Genomic DNA, 18,835 nt, shown 5'->3' on the forward strand with positions numbered 1-18,835 from the left:
CTCGCACGTGAGGGCAAGGAGCCACGGGCAGCGGTCTCAGCGCTGTGGCGAATAAAGTGGGCTGCAAAGGGATGTGCGGAAGTAGCATTTCTGCTGAGGCCGGACGATAAGAAGGGATCCGGGGGAAGGTCGTTCGGTGGCCGCGGCGGGGACGCAAACATGTCCCTGAGCTCCAGGGGAGGGCGGGGAGGGTCAGGATCACCGGCAGCCACGTCCCAGGTGTGTGGCCTGGACTGAGCTCCCTCTCCCGTGTGTGTGGTCGCAGCGGTGCCCGCCGTGCAGCCAGCCTTTGTGGGCCGCCTCCGTTCCCGCGGCGCCGGGACCAAGGCAAGAGGCACCGGCCGCTACGGCCTCTGCTGCCCCCACACTCCCGGCCCCCGTCTGGCTTCGCTTCCCTTCGGAGTGCGTCACCCCTGCGTCTTCCAGGCCCTGGCCTCCACCGCGTCCCCTCGGCAACGCCTGGGGCGGGGACCCGCGGCGACCCCAGCAGCCAGGCCCGCGGGGGAGAGCGGGGACGCCCGGAGCGGGACCCGGCCCCGCCCTCCGCGCCATTGGCCGCTGGCGGCGTCTGTCACGCGTCCTCGGCACTTAAGGCCCGCCCCCCTAGTCCGGAAGTCGGCCGGACGTCGGCCGGAAGTCGGCGGGCAGAGCGGAAGCGGCGGGGTCCCGGTCCTCCCCGGTTGCGCCACGTCCGCTGAGGCGGTGGCCGGGCCGCTGGCGGGGCGGGGCCGGGGGCGGGCGCCATGGCGGACTGGGCGCGGGGTGAGCGGCGGGTTGGGGTCGGGGGGCCGCGGCTGCTCCGCCCGGGGCCTCCGGCGGGCGGGCCCCTCGCGTGCCCCAGAGCCCCTGGTCTCCCCGGGAGGGGCGGCAGGAGCCGAGGGCGGGCGGCGGGACGCTGACAGCCCGCCTCGGCCTTCGTGCGCACCCGGGCCCGCCATCGGGGCGTCCGGCCCGCCGCACGTCCGCGCCCCGAGCCCGGGCGGTGGCCGACGGTCGGGGTCGCCCCGGGGCCGCGCGGGGTGCGGGGGCCTCGGGCCTGCGCTGCTCAGCCTTGGCTGCCGGCCGACCTGCGGGGCCGCCGCGCCCGCGCCAGTGCTGCTCCGAGCGGCCCCGCCGGGTGACTGCTTCCCAGCGCGGGCCCACCCCCGGGCGCCGTCCTCCGCGGGCTGTCCGCGCTCGCGCCCCGGCCCCGGCCGCGGCCCCTGGCTTGTCCGCAGGACGGAGGGAGCCCCGGGGCAGCGCGGGGGCCGAGCAGGGGCCGCGGCCCCCCTCACCGGGGCCTCCGCGCCTGCGGTCCTAGGCTCAGACTGTCCCTTCTCGCAGCCCAGAGCCCCGCGGCCGTGGAGGAGATTCTAGACCGGGAGAACAAGCGGATGGCCGACAGCTTGGCCTCCAAGGTCACCAGGCTCAAGTCGGTCAGTGCGGTCCTCCCTGCGAGCGGGGACAGGAGGGCAGAGGCTGGGGAGGGTCCCGGGCTTCCTCGGGGCGCTGGTGTCTGAGGCCCGGGGAGGCCCGGCCTGATCCCGCCGGCGGGTGTTGGCGGGTCCGCTGGCCTCGCGGGCGGGACCCACCGAGTCTTTCTGGCCTGACCTTGCCCCCCGCCCCGTGTTCTGAGCAGCTGGCCCTGGACATCGACAGGGACGCAGAAGACCAGAACCGGTACCTGGACAGCATGGTAAGGGGCTCCGTCGGCGCGGGGCGCGGGCCGCTCGGGCAGGCCCTGGTGGCGCTGCGGCACCTGCGTGGCAGTCGTGGAGGCGCCGCCCTGTGTGACCTTGCTGGGATTCCTCCCTCAGGACTCGGATTTCACTAGCATGACAGGCCTGCTCACGGGGAGCGTGAAGCGCTTTTCCACCATGGCGAGGTCCGGGCGAGACAACCGGAAGCTTCTGTGTGGCATGGCCCTGGGCCTGATCGTGGTCTTCTTCATCCTCTCCTACCTTCTGTCAAGGGCAAGGACGTGAGCCACCAGAAGCCGACTTCTGTGGGTGCAGGGGCAACCAGGGTCTTCCCCCGCCTGGTGGCCTAGGCTCCTGAGGACCTACCTGCAAAATACTCCTTTGAAAGGGGGATCCCGGCCTGGGAGTTTTCTTGCTGTGTGCCTGGGAGTTGACGGCTGCCTGCGCCCAAGTGAGCTCCTGTTGGCTGGTCCCATGCAGTGCAGCTCCTTCCCTTGGGGACACCAAGCCCCAGCCCCTGTGCTACTCGGGGTGTGGAGGCCCTGGCAGAGCTGGGTGTGAATCCTCGACGTGGCCACCTGTGGCCAGCAGCCCTTCCTTGTCCCCTGGGGCTTCGACGTCTTGAGGCTTTGGGTAAGGTCACGTCCGATACGTGAGCAGCCTGGAGCTGACACAGGAAGGGGGTTCGGTTATGAACTTTGAGCACCATCTGCTCTGTTCAGAGGAGCAGCTACTCGGTAGGGCTGCTGAACATGGGCAGGTCTGCGCCAGGGGTTCCGCCCCGAGGTCACGTCTGCCCCCCAGACCCTCGGAGAAGGGCAGGGGGTTGTGGATGAAGAAGTGGACTTCAACCTTGGCCAGAGGCACTGGGCCCTGATCCTTCTGGATCTACAGTCTTGTATTCAGGAGCAGGAACTCAGGATCTACCTAACACCAAAGACGTATTTCTGGGAGACCAGAGATGGGAGCTCTAGAAGGGTTTCTGTCTGTGTGTTTGGGGTGGGGGTGCAGCACCTCTGTGGTCAAGACGAGAGGGCTCCCTAACAAGTTTTATAAGACCCAGGGGTCACCGGGCAGCTTCCCCTCCACCATGTGAGGCCTTTCAGCAGTGAGTATTCCCTGAATAAGGGGACTCTTCATCATTGCCTCATCCCTGGCCTCTCCTTGAGCCCTCACTGCCCGCTTGGCCAGCCCCATGTTCACACAAACCACAAAGTGCAGGCCCAGCTGGGCGTCCGCACCCTCGTATGTGCATGAAGACACATAAGAAATGATTTGCTAGCTGTGTCCTCCCCGGTTCCTTCCCCTATATTCCGATCCTCTGCCAGCCCAGTCGCTCCCCCTTCCTCCCAGAGGACAACTTGGTTTGCTGTCCGCCCATTCCCCCCCTCATCCCGTGGGTGATCACACGTGCGCCGACCACACATCAGCTCCGTTCTCTGGCCCTGGGCGCCTCCCCTTCAGCACTGCCGCTGCTCTGTGTTCTCCTTGCCTCCCTCCCCTCTCTTGCCCTTGTCCCTGCAGCAAGCTTGGCACGTGGTCATCATAGCTTCCTTATCTCCTGCACAGCAGCTATTGGGCTGCTCGGCCTCATCTTCTGAGTGCCCTTAGCCTCCAGATGCTAGTTGCTCATCCAGGGAGGTCAGCTGGCCTCCCTGCCTGTGGAGCTTTGCTGTGTCCCTGACTCGACGTTCCCTCTCGGGCCCTGTGGTCTTTCCTCCGCAGTCGCCACGTACACACCATGGATCTGAGTTAGCTCTCTGGTGGTCTCCTGCTACGTCTTGTCTTGCCACCGGGACACGTCCGCTGGTCACCAAGGTTAATGGAGCCTGCAGTGTCCATCTGGCCACACGGCAGGTGCACCCGTGGCCTGCGTCCCCCCCCCCCTCCCTGGGCCTGTGCTGCTGACCTCTCCCTGAGAACATGCCTCAGCTGTGAGAGACACACCAGACTACGGGGTCGATGTGGGCTGGTTTAGGTTTTGTGTTTCGGGTAGTCTTGACAAGTGCTTTCTGCTGTCCCCTCGAGACAGCCCGCGGCTGCACACTGTCCTGCCTCCCCACCTCCACTCCACAGCTCTGTGTGGCCCTTCCAGCTATTTGGGGTCTGAGTTTCAGTTCATTTCTGATTCACCGTCTTGTTTCTCATTCTCGCATTGGGATGGATCCCAGGAAGGGGGCGTGGCAGCTCTGCTGCTGACCTGCCGGAGCTTTTGTCCTGCCTGAGACCACACCGTCCAGGTTTACACACGGTTTACTGACGGTCCCTGAGACCCCTAAAACGACAAGGACCGGGGGCTCAGCCTGTGCCAAGTGAGGACACACTGCCAGGCTCTATCTCATCATTCAAGGACAAGGCACTTAATACACATTTGGAATAAACAGCTTCGTGATGAAGTAAACAGTCTTGCTGTTCTCATTTTCTTGGGCGCTTGACCGTTTCATCTGGCGCTGATCCCGGACGGCAGGCTGGCCGTGGATACTGGTGGTCTGCGCCCCCGCTTCCCTCTGTCTCTGGTTCTGCTGTGTCCCTTCCTCGTGTGCCCCCCGCCCCCAACACACACAGGTGGGCGGTCACAGGCTTGCTACTGTGTCAGCCAGGTTTCTGTAATCACCCCCCAGGGGTAAATGAGTAAATGTGAGGTGCTCAGAATACAGCCTCACATGGTCCCAGGTCAGTGGCTGTACTGAGCTCCATATGGCTATGGCTGATGGGCTCATGGGGACAACAGTGGGGCCTCCCCTCCCCCCCTGCAGTCTGCACGGCACCCTCTCTCTGGAAATGAGGTGAGATCCACACTCCACTCCTCAAAGGCCTGGCCTCGGACTCCCTGCAGCCTCTAGGAACACCAGTCCTTGGCCTCACTTGGGAGGCCCTTTCCTGGCCCACATCCTCGAGCTCCCCGTGTTGCCTTTGTTGTGTGACAGATCACTTTAGATGTAGTCACAATTAAAGTAATTTACATTTTAGGATTAATGTGGTTGGAATTTGAGCACAGTGTGGGGACCGCGTCTGTCTAGAACTTTAGGCCTCGGCCGTCAGACCTGAGCCTTCGGCTGCTGTCACCTAAACCCATGCTCTTGAGCCTGCTGGTTGACGCCTGCGTGGCCTTGCTGAGTGTCATGCTCACACCACGGTGGCTGGTGCTGGAGTGAGCAGAGGAGGGGGCTGTCTAGCTGCACAGAGGAGCTGGTCCACCTGTATGCTGTATGGCCTGGTCTCAGAGGCCACGCAGTATCGCTTTCCCGAGGGTGGCCCCAGGTTCTCGTCCAGATTCCAGGGTGAGTCTCACGCAGGGAGATGACCATGTGGAAGGGGACGGATGCTGGCGTGACCGTCCCTGGAGTGTACAATGAAATGGGAAGTGCGGGACCCAGGGTGGAAATAGGAGGGCGGGCATGGCAGGGGATCCAGGGGTGCTGTGCCCTCCTCTCCACTCGGACCCCAGGCCGTGGAGGCCAGGATAGGACCCCGGGGGGCCTCTTTTTGGAAAAGCTTGATTGCGCTGCCAGGACAAACCTGTTACTGTGAAATCTGATTTATTAAATATCTGAGCACAGCAGGAAAGAAGATTAGCACATGCGAAAGCAGAGTAGAAAAAATAACCGGTCCCCATTGTCCAAGTGTGTCCCGCCCCGCAGCCCCGGCGGCCACAGCCCAGCCACGCAGGGGGTGCCGCGGCCTCCGGGGCCCACCCCGGCCTCTGCTGTTGCGGGAGCGGGACGTGCCAAGGCTCTGGGTGCCGGGCTCGGCCGGGGCTACTCCACGTCCACCACCAGGGGCGTCATGTAGTCGGAATGTTTGATGCCAAAGGTGACGACGGGGGCGCTTGGCTTGGTCATTGTCACCTGGGAGCGGGAGGCCGTGAGAAGAGCCTGCTCCCCTCCCGCCCCCGATGCACTGCCCTCCCTGGAGCCAGAGCCGCTGCCAGGAGCTTTGCTGTCGCTCCTGAGGCTGTGCCAGGGGGACCAGAGCGAGACCACGCTGCCAGGTTTGCACACAGGCTGGCGTGCACGAGCGCTCAGCCCACGAACACTCGCTGGTTTCTGGAGAGGCAGGCCTGCCACCGGGGGTGCTTGGCCCCTGGGACCCTCACAGGCCCTTCCCCACCACACCCACTCTGCATGGTGCCCCTACTCTGCCCTGCACCCCCACCTCCTCGGGGCCGTGTCACCCCCATCCCCACTCCCTCCCTACTGTACCCCCCACCCCTCTGGGCCCTGCTCTTCCTAGACCTTCTCAGGACTGTGGGCTCCTGGTCCTGGCTTGAGGGTCTTGTCCCCTGGGGGCTCCACCCGGGCTGCCATGGTGTACCGTGGAGCCTTGAGCTTCGTCACCTGCACATCCGTCTGGCGGTAGGCCGCAGGACCTGGGGTCTAGGAGGCGAAAGAGGCTCAGACAGCCTCAGCCGGCCAGGGCGTAGGACCCCAAAGGGTAGGGGGCCAGCATTGGGCCATGGGTGTCGAGCCTGGGTCACTGTGTGTCTGTGTCAGGGGTCCCCCTTTTGTCTCTAGACAGCAGTCACACTGTGGGGATGACCTCTGTGTGGGACATGGCCCTTCTATAGCAGCATCGCCGTGGCAGTGACACCCTAGTTTGCACCAGTCCCAGGCTTGTCCCTTTGGTGTGTGCTAGAGAGGCCCCTCTCCAGCTGGGACTCTGTCCTGTGGGACTTGATGGCCATGGGCTGGGCTGGTGAGCTCAGCAGTGCTATGATGGCACCTTGGGACTCTCCCCAGGCTCCTCAAGCTCCCGTGCACATGCCCACCTCAGGGCCTTTGCACCTGCAGCTGGAACCCCCCCTCCCCCAGGTAGCTCACAGCTTTTCTTTCTCTTTCCATATTACTAGGTGCCACCTTATCAAAGGCTGCCTCTTGTCCTCCCCACAGCACGCTGCAAATCCCTTCCGTGGTCAAGCCTTCTCAGCACTGTGGTCATGGTCATCTGTGCCCTTATCCATTGCCTTCTTCACCCTAGACTGTAACCTTGCTGGGGCGGGGGGCACAGATACCCAGAGGACGGACAGTTGATGGGCTTCAGTCTGGTGGGAGCAGGGTCTGGGGGAAGGGGCCTGAGGGCTACCTCTGGGGGCTGAGCAGTGCTGTGCCCTGGCAGGGGAGTGGGGGGGGGGGGCTTGCCTTGTGTAGGTCATCACTGAAGCTGCCCAGCTTGCTGCGACCCTTGATGGAGAAGGAGGGCTGGGAGGCCTTGCCGACAGTGTGGGGCCCCATTACCACAGGCAGCATGTAGGCAGCGGGGCCTGCGGGGAGCACAGGCCCTGAGTGTCTGGCTGGACAGAGTGCTGCCTCCAGGGCCTCAGATGGCTCCTTCCCCGGGGGCCTCCACTTCCAGGGGTGCAGCCACCAGGCCGCCCGGCCTACCCATCCTCCCCCACCACCCTGGCTGGGACCCCCAAGCGGTCGGATGTTGGCTGACAGGACGGTTGCACACCTGGGGTGCTGTCCACTCGGAAGGTCTTGGTGCGGGCGGAAATGGAGTGGCTGGGAGCGGAGTCAAACACGTGCTTGGTAGATTTCTCTGGAAAGTAGTCACCTGGCTCGGGAAAGGAGTGCAGGGAGTGCTGGGAGGGAAAGGACCTTGCGACGGGCTCCTGGCCCTGCCCGGGGAGGGGAACACCTCTAACACCGCAGGGCTCCCAGGTCCCAATACCTTGGTCAAGGGGTGTCCAGGGGCTGTGGGGGTTGGGAAGATAGATGCAGCTGTGGAGCAGGAGGTCGCAGGCTCTGATGTGGGCCTCGTGAGGAAAATGAGGGGCTAGGAGGCCCAGGATGCCTGTATCCCTCCCACCTCACCCCAGCAGGACACACTGTGCTCGTCAACAGGGCTGGGCGGGGCTGCAGGCAGATCGGAGTTACTTACCGGGACCAGGGGTCATGATGGTCTTGGTGCAATAACGCCCCAGGATGGAGTAGGCGGGGCCGAGGTCCTTGCCCGTCCTCAGTATCTTGGGGTTCACACTGTAGCGAGGCCCTGGGGAGCAATTCTCTGCCAGGAGCATGGGGGCCCCACGGAAACTATAGGCTGGTGCACGGAGCTTGGTGGGAGTGTGCTTCATAAAGCCTGTGGGACAGGGTCTCTGAGCGACCTGGAGCCAGACACCATCCTCCAACCCCCAATGGCCCCACAGGGGTTCGAGGGCTGGGAGTCAGGGGTGAGCCCCCAGGCCCACCCCACACACCCATCTCTCAGGTCCCCACACACTGTCTAAACTCTCCCCAGGCCTGTCCCAGATCCCCCCAAACCTTCCCCAGACCCATCCCAGACCCCCAGGGCCACCCCACGTCCCCCTCGACCCTCCTCAGTGTCCCAGCCTCCCACCCCCAGACCGTCCCCAGACCCTTCCCAGGCCCACCCGAGCCCCGGCTTCTGCCCCCAAGATCCCAGGTGCTTACCCGTGGTGGGTGGAATCAGGTATTTGGGTCCTGGGCTGCTGTAGAGGGCCATAATGGGCCCCCGGGGGCGATGGGGCCTCCAGGTGCCCACCCATACTTCCTCCGCCATGGCTGGCTCTGTCCATGGACGGGAGGGTGACCAGGTGGCGGGAAGACCCAACTCGCACCCCCCCACTTTGTCTGCAGTGATGGGCAGGACCTCAGGCCACAGCCTCCTCAGTGAGGTCTTGACCTGGGGCCCAGACTTTCAGAACATCTGCCCGGAGTAGTGGGCTTGCTCTGCCCTCACCAACCCCCAGGAGGAGGAGCGCCAGCCCCTTGCTGTGCACAAGCCCAGAAGCCTTCTCAGCACTGTGGTCACTCTCCCAGCCCTCACCAAACACCCCTCCCTGGCTCTCAGGGGGCTCTGGGCAGGTACCTCCCACTCAGAGGACCCCGGCCACTGCTGGGCAAGGGGCAGCGGGCACAAGTGGGAAATGTCTGGCTGAGACTGTGCCATGGTCGGGGGGGCAGGCTGCCCCAGGGGGACCCTCACCTCTCTGGTGCAGGAGCTGCGCTCAGAGCAACCTACGGACCAAGCCTCCTCAGAGGTGGTCCCGTCGAGCTGGCCTCAGTGCCAGGGGGTTCTCGAAAAAGGGGCATGGAGAGGAAGGCTCCTTCCTCTCTCTCCTCTTTCCAGGGGGCTTGGAGAATTGGGGAGGGGTCCTAGCCTCCAAGCTCTAGAATGTGGCTCTGTGGGCAGCAGGTTCTAGATCACTATCTGTGTGCTGGAGACAATGGCCTCTGCCCGGAACCCCTCCTCACCAGGCTTTGGGACTTTGCTCTGCTCCCCATTGCGATAGGTGGGGCAGAGGCTCTGAGGGCTGGAGAAGGGACAGCAAGGTTCTGAGCTGGACGAGGAAGCCATGGGGCCCAGACCTGGAGTGGTGGGGAGTGAAGCTGCGAGGGACAGAGATGGACCTAGGCAGCCCCGCCTCCAGGGAAGGTCACTCACCTGGGGGAGCTGAGGCTCCGGTAGTTGGGACCCTGGGATCCAAGGTGAGGGTAGGATTGGCGCTGGCTGGGGAGTTGCGGTGGGCGGCTGCTGCCTCCTGTGGAACCTTTCTCAGACCCTGCTCTTCCTCCCTTGCCACTGCTGGCCATGCCCACCCCTGGGGGCATGAGTGTCCTCAAGAGCAAGTGCGCTTTCTTCTTGACTCTGTCAAGGTTCCTCTTGGGGCTACGGAGCAGGTCAGCATTACTTCCAGGTAGACTCTTGGGTACCTTTGGGGAGATGGCTTCCAACCCCTGGCCCTGTGCCATGTGCATATCGTGTATGTTTATCACCTTGGAAGGACAGCCTTCAGACAGAGCGCCCAGCCCACCCTCCCAGTCCTGGCCGGGTCCTCCCCCGGGGGCTTTGCCCGTCCCTGCACTGAGGCACTGCTCTGCTTCCCCCAGTGTCTCCGCAGACCTTCCTGGGTCTACCCACCCGCCTGTCTGTCTGTCTTGCTCTATCTTCACGGGGGTCTGGTGGGTCTGCCCTCTGCGTGGGGCTACTTCTACGTGCAGGCTCTGTGGATGGGACCCTGTGCATGCAAGTGAGCCCTGAGTGTGCGGAGAGACAGGAGCCAGAGCCTGATCTGCAGGAGGCTTTATTGACTGAATAGTTTTCGGATAAGTTCACGCACAGGAAAGTGGTGATGGGGTGGCGTGGCTGTGGCTGATTGTGTAGCTGGTCCTGTGGCCGCCTGGAGCCATGACTGGGGTTTGTTAGGCTTCATCTTCACTGCCCAGCACTTGCACCTGGAAGGCAGATAGGTGTAGGCCAAGGGGGCTGGGGGTCCCATCGCTGGTGATCAATAACTAGAAAGCCCCATCTCCATTGGGCAGATAGGCCCAGGCCAGCCCCTGGGGAATAGTAGGCTCTGGCAGTTTTTGGCCAGTCCCCCCCAGCAGCTGGGGAAGGGGTGTGTGCGCCTGTGTGGATGTGTGCGTGTTCTTGTACACAGATGTTTCTGCGCATGTATGTGCATGTAGGGGAGGCTGGGGGTGATTGTGGGGAGCGAGGTCTGGGATGTCCACTTCTGACAGTGCCGGGTCAGGGTATCTGTAGGGGTGGTGGGCTACATTGGGGGCATAATTGGGAGCCATGGCATTTGGTGGAAGGCCAGTAGGGCAGGAATTGGGTTACCCTCCCCCACCCCGGCCGCAGCCCTGGTACCAGTAGCTTGACCAGCTCCGCCTTGTGCATGGGCTGTAGGCCGTCTATGCAGGACTTGAGCTCAGTCAGCGCCGCTTTGGCATCTGCATTGACGTCGTACTTGCCCAGGGGCCCCTCGTACAGCTCCTCTGGGGACCCCACCAGCAGCGTTTGCAGGAAGTCCATGAAAAACTCACTGCTGTCCTCGTCAGAGGCCAGCCCTATGGGGGCGGGGGCGGGATGACACCAGGACAGCAGGATTGCCTCCTAGCCCGTCACTCCAGACCTCCCAGCACTCCAGCCCCCCGCAATGACCACCTGCCTCCTCCCCCAACTCTACACGCCCACAGACCCCTCCTGTCACTCCTGACCTCATCTGCCTCACTCCACCCTCGGTTCCCCCAGCGTCACGAGGGAAGCCTCGGCTGGAGTCTTCCCACATGAGGTCGGCTGACCCACAGCTTGGAGGGTTGGGGTCTGACTGGGATGGCTTGGTGACATCGGGCTTGGTGACGCTAGGGCTGGGGCAGAGGCTGGCGCTGGGCTGGGTGGGGGTGGGGCTTTGTGGGGAGTGCGGTCGGTGGGGGTGTCAGGGTCGGTGCCCACACCTGCGTTCTCTGACGGAGGCCGGTCGGGGACCTGGCATGGCAAGGCTGCTGCCCATCGCTGTGAAGGGCCTAGTGCCTAGGTTTGCAGCTGCCCAGGTCCCCATCCACCCCCCACACAGGGCCCCTGGGTGCTGGGAGCACTCAGACTCACCGCAGGAGCAGAGCAAGGAGAGGGCCACCAGCAGGAGGGTGCTGCTTCCCTTCATGGCAGACAGCAGAGGTCTCTCAGGAGCTGCCTCTGCCGGCTTTATGCCTCACAGGTGGCATCTGGCCTGGGGGTGGCCCCAACCTGCCCGTCAAGACTTTGGCAGTGAGCGTGAAGGTTGGGCAGCTGGGGGTGTGTCCTCACCCTGGGATCACATGGGTGTCGAGCAGCAGCAGGCTTGGGCGCCGTGTGAGGGGTGGTGTGCATGTGGTTTGGGGTTGAGGTGACGTGGGAGAGGGTGAGATGTGGGGTCGGTGGGGCCAGAACACCACGGGGCTCTGGCCAGGCCTGGTTTGTGATTGAGAGTGGTAGTCTCTGGGGTTGGGCTCAGGCCTTTCTCTTGAGTGTGTGGGGGATCCCCCCCCCACTCTGCTCAACACGCCTGAGGCTCTCCACTAGGTCAGGGGTAGGGGCTCCCCGGTCCTGTGGATCTGGGTAGTGAGAGGTGGGCCCAGGGCTGCAGGAGGCCCCAGTGGACATTAGGGTCCAGGGGGTGGAGGTGGGCCTCAGAGAGACTGAGGTGCCCCCCACCCCGAGGCCTGGTGGGATTATCCCACCACCACAGGAAGCGAGGAGGGGCCACAGTCTGAGACACAGCTTCCCACCCCGGCGAGGTCAGCCCTGGGAAGTCTAGGTGGTGGCGCAGATGTTAGCACAGAGCCGGGGAGGGGGGTTGAGACACCTGCTTGTGTCCCCAGGTGACCTGCCCAGGAGCAGCCAGTCCTGTCCCCTGCTGCCATCTGGTGGCCAGAGGTGTCCTCAGGGTGCTCCTGGGGATGCAGAGCTTCAGCCCTTGACCAGCATTGGGGCAGGTCTCTGTCTTCCCCAAACCACTCTGGCTTGATTACTATGGTGCCTTTGTCACCCTCTGTCACCCTGTTCCTCACCCGCCTCTGCTGGGGAGTCTTTGCCAAGCCGACCCGTGTCCTGAGCGCTCCCGACACAGCTTCTTCCAGCTCAGGTGCCTGCTGACAAGTATCCTGCGGGAAGAGCCAGGCTCCTCTATCCCACCATACACGGAACTCGCGGGGGAAGGACAGATGCCGCGTGCGGGGATCACCTGTAACGGGACAGTGCGGCTGTGTCCGTGGGACTAGCTAAGGCCCCTGGAGCCGCTGTCCCCAAAGAGCCCAGGGATGGTGGATTCTGGGACGGCTGTGGGCGCCACCTGCGCTCCGAGGCCCATCACCCTCTGCATTTAATTAGATTATTGAAGTGTGTTTGGCACAAAGTGTCACGTTAGCTTCCGGATTGGAACTCAGGGCGGTGCGCTCGTGTCCCCAGGCTGTTGCCTGGGCTGTGCCTGCCACCGCCCTTTATTCACTGGTCTCTGCTGCCTGCTGCATCCCCGGGGCAGATGCAGAGCAGCCTGGACTCCAGCGCGGCCCAGAGGCAGCGTCCCTGGGGCCAGAGCCTGGCTAGCTGTCCTGACTCCCCCAGGGGATTCCGACAGTCGGGCCGGCCCAGGGGAGACAGCCTGCCCAGCGGTCCCTTGTCTTCGCTATCTTCCGCCCACGTCTCCAGAGTGTGGTCGCTGCTGGAGGTGGACTGGGCGCCCCTTGGCTGCGCTGGGGCTGGGGCTTCTCTTCTTCTCCAGACTCCGGCCCCGGAAGCGCAAGCTGGCAGCCGTGGCGGTGCAGCCTTCCCGGGGGCACTGGCCCGCGACAGCCACTCCAACCCCCATCCCGGCCAGCGACTCAGTCCTCCTCCTCCTGGGACCCTGCTGACTGGTCGTGGTGACTTTGCTGGCGCGGACCTAATCCACCGAGCTCTCACCCCTGCCCTGGCCACCTCGCCGTCCCCTCCTCCGGGCCGCACTGAGGGCCACTTCCCGGTCCCCGCAGCACCCATGGCTCTGCTGCCCGGCGGGTGTTCGAGGAGCACCCGGCTGACCTTCACAGTCCCCACGCGCTTCCGGGCCCAGCTTTAGGGCACCGTCATGACAACGCGCCCCTCCCCTGCCGTCGCTTCCTGCCCCAGGTGGGCGACCCCACCAGTCTCCTTGCACCTGCCCCCTCAGCCCACCTCACATGCAGAACTCGCCTTGGGTGGGTCCTCACTGCTGCCCGTGGCTTCCAGGCCTCCAGGGTGGGCGTCCTCACATCCTTTGAGGTGGTCACTAGTCACCGCCACGCTCACCTTACCTTCTGGGCCTTAGCTCTCGTTTCACCGAGAAACTGAAGAAATCAGAAGAAAAACTATACACGGTCACAACACTAATCCACAAGCGTGCCCGCCTTCACAGGCATGTATTCGTGTGTCCTCGTGTTCTGTGAGAGGACCTGTCTTCCAGCACACCAAGGGCAATGCTGCTCCTGCCGCTTCTCCCCGAGGGAAGCCTCTTTCTGCAACATTAGGCTTGTATTTCTAGTGCATCATCCCTATCAGTGTGCATTTGTGCTGTAACATCACCTGACTTCAAGCAAAATGCAGCAAAACACAAACGCCCCCTGGACACTGGTGATGCCCCCCCCTCCCTTGGCTCTTCAGACTCTCACCACACTGCTGCAGATCCTGCTCAGTGCTCTGGGAGGATCCTGGCCTTCTGTTTGTTTGTTTTAAGGATTTTATTTATTCGTGAGAGACACAGAGAGAGGCAGAGACACAGGCAGAGGGAGAAGCAGGCTCCTCACCAGGAGCTCGATGTGGGACTCGATCCCAGGAGCCCAGGGTCACGCCCTGAGCTGAAGGCAGATGCTCAACTGCTGAGCCCCCCAGGCATCCCTGGCTTTCTGTTTTCTGATTGCGTTTATTTAACGATGAGAGGCAGCTATGTTCAGCATTTGTTGACTTTATAGGGATGGATCTTTATTTGATCCATCCCTATAAATTATATTCAAAACTTTCTACCAAAAAACCCGACATTCTATTCATTCCTAAGGTGTTTGGTTACAATTTTCACAGATGTGCAGATACTAAGATAATCTTTGTTAATTATGGAATTCATTATCACAATCTCGTGATGTTACTGAGCTGGGGCCACCATGGCTCACAGAAACCCTAGGTGCTCATCTGCAGTAAAACATTCTCAGCTGGACTCCTCCCCTTGAGAATTGTCCTAGTTAAAAATCCATCAGCATTTGCTTATGACATGAGGAGCTTCTGTAGGATACACAATAAAGAGGATAATCTGAAATCTTTTACATCGTTTGTTATGCGAGCCACAATTTTACCGCCTCCCTGAGCACACTGCTTGGGTCGGCTGACATTTTTCAGGAGAGGCATGGTCATTAGGGAAAGCAAGCCGTCGCCTGAGGTCCTGGTGCTAGCCGGTCACTCTAGGAGGCTGCTCCACAGCCGCCTTCTCATTGCAGCTAGGCCATCAGGACACAACACACAGTCGGTCTCCAAACTACACCAGTTGGCAACGTAGCTGTGTGTGGTTTCATATATGGTTTAGACTCACAATTTTGTCAGCAATGAAGCAAAAAACAAATTTCTCATTTTGCATCATCAGTGTATTCAGATCACGCATATCCATGTCATTTGTAACTGTATTCATCAGGTTATGATGAAAAATATTCTGGTAGTTTGATTTGTTGTGAATTGGACTTTTGTTTCATTAACCAGCTCCTTGCTACGTCGAGCAGCAGTGTCTTTGGAAAGTTGTGCCAAAGCTCTTTCTGTGGCATAGACAAACTCAGTATTTTCAAAGAGCGACTTCGGTGCTTCATGCCTGTGACACAGCCTCCTGTGAACGCATCGGCTGTTGTGTATACTTGTTGGGTCTTTGCAACCCAAGTACCACTTTGTCAAAAGCCTGCAAAGTATTTAAGTGCATGTATGTGAAATATTGAAAACCTGGTTCTGTCAGCTTGTAAGCTTAATACCACTTCTTTGAAGCAATTTGGTTTTGCGCTCAGGTTTGATACGTAAATGCCCCTCGAGTTCTGATAGTCCCAATGCTTCATCAGCTAGTCTATCACTGCAAATAGCACACAGAAGTTTTAGCCTCTCACCATTAACTAAAATGGAACCAAATAAACCAAAACTGTTCTTCCGAGTTCAAAGAACATAAACTCTGTCCTTGTCATCATGGTATTTACTGATAAATGCCCCTTTCAGAAAAGCAGTGCCTCTTCTTAACAATGGAAGTCTCAGTGAAGAGTGCTTTCCTAAGTCAGCGTTAAACTATGAATTAAAAAACAGATTAGGTTAGGGGTTAGGGTTAGAGTTAGAGTTTGTGTTTATGGTGATGCTAAATGTATGGTTTGGCTTTGGTTTTCATTCAAAATCTTCCTGCTCTAGTGCCTCTCTGGTCTTCCAAATGGCAGGATTTCCTTCTGTGTTGCTGACTGAGTCTTCCGGTGTCGCTCAGGTGTCCCAAATCCCTTGTTTTCCAGACTTTGGGTTTCGGCCAGGGTAGTGCCAGAGCCATGACTAGGGTTAGGATTACGGCCCAGGAGCTTGGTGGGTGTAGTCTGCTGGGAGTGTGGAGACCTCCCCCAGAGGGCTGATTTGCAGGGAGGGTTTGGGTGAGGGTCCAGCTCAGGGTTGGTGTTTCAGGGGTGTGCTGAATGTGTGGGTTAGGGTTAGGATCCGGGTGCGGCATGGAGGAGGGCCTGGGGCGACGGAGTCTGGGGCCAGTGGAATCGGGGGGCCTGGGCGCCAAGGTGGAGAGGCTGGGGGGTGCACAGTGTGGTGTGGAGGGACCAGACATGCACCAGGTATGAGGACCCAGGGTGGAGAGGTGCAGGCACTGGGGGCGGGGGTGGGGACTGCAGCTTGGGTTGGTGGGCGTGGAGACTCACAGCCTCTGTGCTCCTAGAACTGGGGGGTCCAGGTCAGAGTGGGCAAGGGGGACAAGCCGGTGACCTATGAGGAGACGCACGCACTGCACTTCATCGTCCACCGCAAGGGCTGGCTGTGGCTGCAACAGGTGAGGGGCCGGTGCAGTGGGTGGGAGGCCCTGGCCCCACGAGTCACGGCCGTCACACAAACACGAGATAAACACGTGCGAGAGGCTTGATTCAACTCCTACTTATTCAGAGATTTTATTCTCAGCTTTCATATTTGTGAATCACTGTGGGCCGCCGAGCAGCCACCCCGCACACACCTTTCCCGCGAGGGCGCTACCTTCTTGTTTCGGCTCTTGCTGTGAACAAGTGTTCTTTTCTAGTTCGATTAGCGCCCCATGTTTACAGTTTTGTGCTTTTTGTCAGTGATTCCACTGCCTTAAAATACCCTTAATGCTGAAGTGTGAAGCACGGGAAGGGTGTGGGGTACACACGGAGAAAATACGCAAGGTAGGTAGGCTTCCTTCAGGCAGGAGTTATGGTGTTGACAGAGTTCAGTGTTAATCTGTCATGTGTATTACACAAGGGTCGTTAAGCAGAAACACACATGAAGCAAGGTTATATTTTGAGGTGTTGACCAAACTATCATAACTCTGTGTTTCCCCTAGAAGCGATGGTTCAGTTCCCTAAGCCATTGTTCATGGTGACTTTAGAGAACTGGGAACTAATGAAAATCACCTGTGTTCTGTTCCATATGAGACTTCTCAACCTGGATGTTCCACAATCCATCTGTCTGGAGAACTTAAAGTTCAGATTCCTGAACTATCCTTTTCAGGTTCTGGTTCTATAAGGTCTGGGGATGGGTGTGGAGGTGTAGGAGTTTTAGGATCTACACTGAGAATCCGCTGGTGGGGGTCATGGCCCTGGATGGTGAGAGAGCACATGTCCCTAGTCTCAGAAGCAGCTGGTGGCCTCCTCTCTGTAGGCCCAGGGATGGCCACAGCTTCTGTAAGTGGTGCAGAAAGAATATCCTCTAGACAGGAAAGGATCCTCTGAATTTTGTGCCTGCTAAGGCCTCAGTCTTCCATTTTGTAAAACGAGGATAACCGATAATACCTACCTCACAGGATTTGTTTGGGAATGTAGTGAAATAGTGTACTTTGAACTATTTTCAAAGTGTTATTTTTTATTACACTTGTAGAAAAAAAGAGAAGAAGCCAGGGTGAAGGTGGAATTTAGTGCACAGTGCACTTGGATATTAGCTCTGGAGTTTCCGCTGACTCTTCGAGGTGCCCTGTTCCTTTCAGGGAACCTGGGTGGTGAGGACCATGCAGCAGAGCCAACAGCGGAGGATGTTTTCCTTTGGAAGTTCATGCTGGGCACCTTCCCAGGGTGTCTGTTGACCAACCGATCCTAAAGCACATCTGGGCCCTGGTCCTGAGGCAGCTGCCTGCACACAAGTTCTCCTTCCCGGTGGGCTACATTGAGACTCCGCTGTCCCACTGTTACAGGTGTCCTGTCCACCTGCACCTCCAAACTGTGTCCTCCGCAGTTGTGTATAAGTACATTTAAGACAATTACCTTGAGGATCCCTGGGTGGCTCAGCGGTTTAGCGCTGCCTTTGGCCCATGGCATGATCCTGGAGAGTCGGGATCAAGTCCCACGTCTGGCTCCCTGCATGGAGCCTGCTTCTCCCTCTGCCTGTGTCTCTGCCTCTCTCTGTGTCTCTCATGAACAAATAAATAAAATCTTAAAAAAAAAAAAAAAAAAGACAATCACCTTTTTCTACCAGGCTCTAGCCTACAAAGGACAGAAATGTCTGCGAGAGGAGTGAAGTAGAAATGGGGAAATGTATCCCCTCAGGGGATTGAGGATTCCTTTTCAAAGCTGCTGTTGAATAACTAGACCTTCCGCATTGTCTTGCCTCTTGGTTTGTCTTTCTTCTTTAGAGGAGAGAACTACAATTGGGTTTCTTTGAGGATGCTCCAAGGCTCCCCAAGAGGCTGCCAGTTATTTGAGGTTTGGATAATAGCTGCAGTGCAATGAGTATCTGTCCCAGTCACTTTATCAGGAACTGTATTTGGAGTGCTTTGTTTTTCTCTCAAAGTGGAAAAATCCATTTTTGGTGATTATAAAGTAATCAGTGTTAATTTTTGACAATTTGAAACCGTATGGATATATATCAATTAGAATCATGAAAGTTTCTTGTAATTCTTCTACAGAGAGAACTACTGTGAACAGTTTATTTCCAGATGTTCTTTTTTCCTCCAGAAATATCTTAATGGATACTCGTTGCTTAAAACAACGAGTATTGTTTGTGCCACAGATTCTTCTGAATGCTTAGAATCCATCAATGAACAAAACATTCTGTTCCAAGATCCCTGCCTTCGTGCCACTTGTCTCCCCTTGCAGGTGGGCAGGGAGGGTAGGGCATGAGGACTCCTGGCAGATGAGGCAGGTAGACCTATGGCTCAGTAGGGGAGAGCCTCTCAGGAGGTGGCATCTGCAAAAGCTGCAGGTGGTGCTGGGCAGTGGGGCAGGGATTGCTGACCAAGCTCACTTTGACACTGACCTTGACCCTCACCTTGACCATGACCCTGTTACACTTAACCCTAACCCTCACATACCCTGATCCCTGACCTTGACTCTGATTCTACCCTACGCTTTACCCTCTAACAGTAACGCTCTCTCGAACTCTACCCACAGCTTGGCCTTCCCTCAACCTCACTCTTACGTGAGGGTGTTACCCAGACCCTCCCCTGATCGTGTCTGACTCTGACACTGACTTTGGCTACATCCCTCATAGAACCCTTTCAGTCAGAACTTCACTCTGAAAATATCATCCTGATTATCTGACCCTTTCAGGACGCTGACTATGACCTTATCCTAACTTTAATACTGATGCTTGCTTGGACTCTGACCATCCCACCCAGACTGTTATCATGACCTTGACCATAAAATTAGCAGTCATTTAAATTTGACCCTAATCCTGATCTTCTCTCATTGATAAAC

At 59.1% G+C, this 18,835-nt stretch overlaps 4 protein-coding genes across 10 annotated transcripts; 2 read left to right on the plus strand and 2 right to left on the minus strand.

Moving 5' to 3' along the window:
• The first annotated feature begins 625 nt into the window (after positions 1-625).
• BET1L (Bet1 golgi vesicular membrane trafficking protein like) lies at positions 626-4,080 on the plus strand. Its single transcript, XM_072791299.1, has 4 exons — positions 626-762; positions 1,324-1,415; positions 1,619-1,675; positions 1,797-4,080. The coding sequence occupies exons 1-4, from the start codon at positions 744-746 to the stop codon at positions 1,962-1,964; spliced, it is 336 nt and encodes a 111-aa protein (XP_072647400.1). The 5' UTR covers positions 626-743; the 3' UTR covers positions 1,965-4,080.
• A 1,151-nt stretch (positions 4,081-5,231) lies between these two features.
• On the minus strand, positions 5,232-8,813 carry CIMAP1A (ciliary microtubule associated protein 1A). Its single transcript, XM_072791300.1, has 7 exons — positions 8,628-8,813; positions 8,093-8,209; positions 7,560-7,760; positions 7,131-7,232; positions 6,818-6,939; positions 5,915-6,055; positions 5,232-5,527 (listed from the first exon to the last, which is right to left on the minus strand). The coding sequence occupies exons 2-7, from the start codon at positions 8,199-8,201 to the stop codon at positions 5,438-5,440; spliced, it is 765 nt and encodes a 254-aa protein (XP_072647401.1). The 5' UTR covers positions 8,202-8,209; positions 8,628-8,813; the 3' UTR covers positions 5,232-5,437.
• On the plus strand, positions 8,494-17,550 carry LOC140612983 (small ribosomal subunit protein uS3m-like). 7 transcript variants are annotated; one of them, XM_072791307.1, is made up of 3 exons: positions 8,494-9,130; positions 15,856-15,966; positions 17,025-17,550. In XM_072791307.1, exons 1-3 carry the CDS (start codon positions 9,047-9,049, stop codon positions 17,238-17,240), a joined length of 411 nt encoding a protein of 136 aa, XP_072647408.1. In that variant the 5' UTR covers positions 8,494-9,046; the 3' UTR covers positions 17,241-17,550. The 7 variants fall into 7 exon arrangements, with proteins under 7 accessions (XP_072647408.1, XP_072647405.1, XP_072647406.1 ...); XM_072791308.1 differs by having other exon boundaries at positions 8,750-9,130; positions 17,131-17,550; XM_072791304.1 differs by lacking the exons at positions 15,856-15,966; positions 17,025-17,550 and adding an exon at positions 12,034-15,648 and having other exon boundaries at positions 8,748-9,130.
• Positions 9,711-11,191, minus strand: SCGB1C1 (secretoglobin family 1C member 1). Its single transcript, XM_072791309.1, has 3 exons — positions 11,034-11,191; positions 10,296-10,495; positions 9,711-9,877 (listed from the first exon to the last, which is right to left on the minus strand). Exons 1-3 carry the CDS (start codon positions 11,086-11,088, stop codon positions 9,845-9,847), a joined length of 288 nt encoding a protein of 95 aa, XP_072647410.1. The 5' UTR covers positions 11,089-11,191; the 3' UTR covers positions 9,711-9,844.
• Positions 17,551-18,835: the final 1,285 nt, after the last annotated feature.

This window comes from Canis lupus, chromosome 21 (genome assembly GCF_048164855.1).
Source record: "Canis lupus baileyi chromosome 21, mCanLup2.hap1, whole genome shotgun sequence".
NCBI classification, from domain to species: domain Eukaryota; kingdom Metazoa; phylum Chordata; class Mammalia; order Carnivora; family Canidae; genus Canis; species Canis lupus.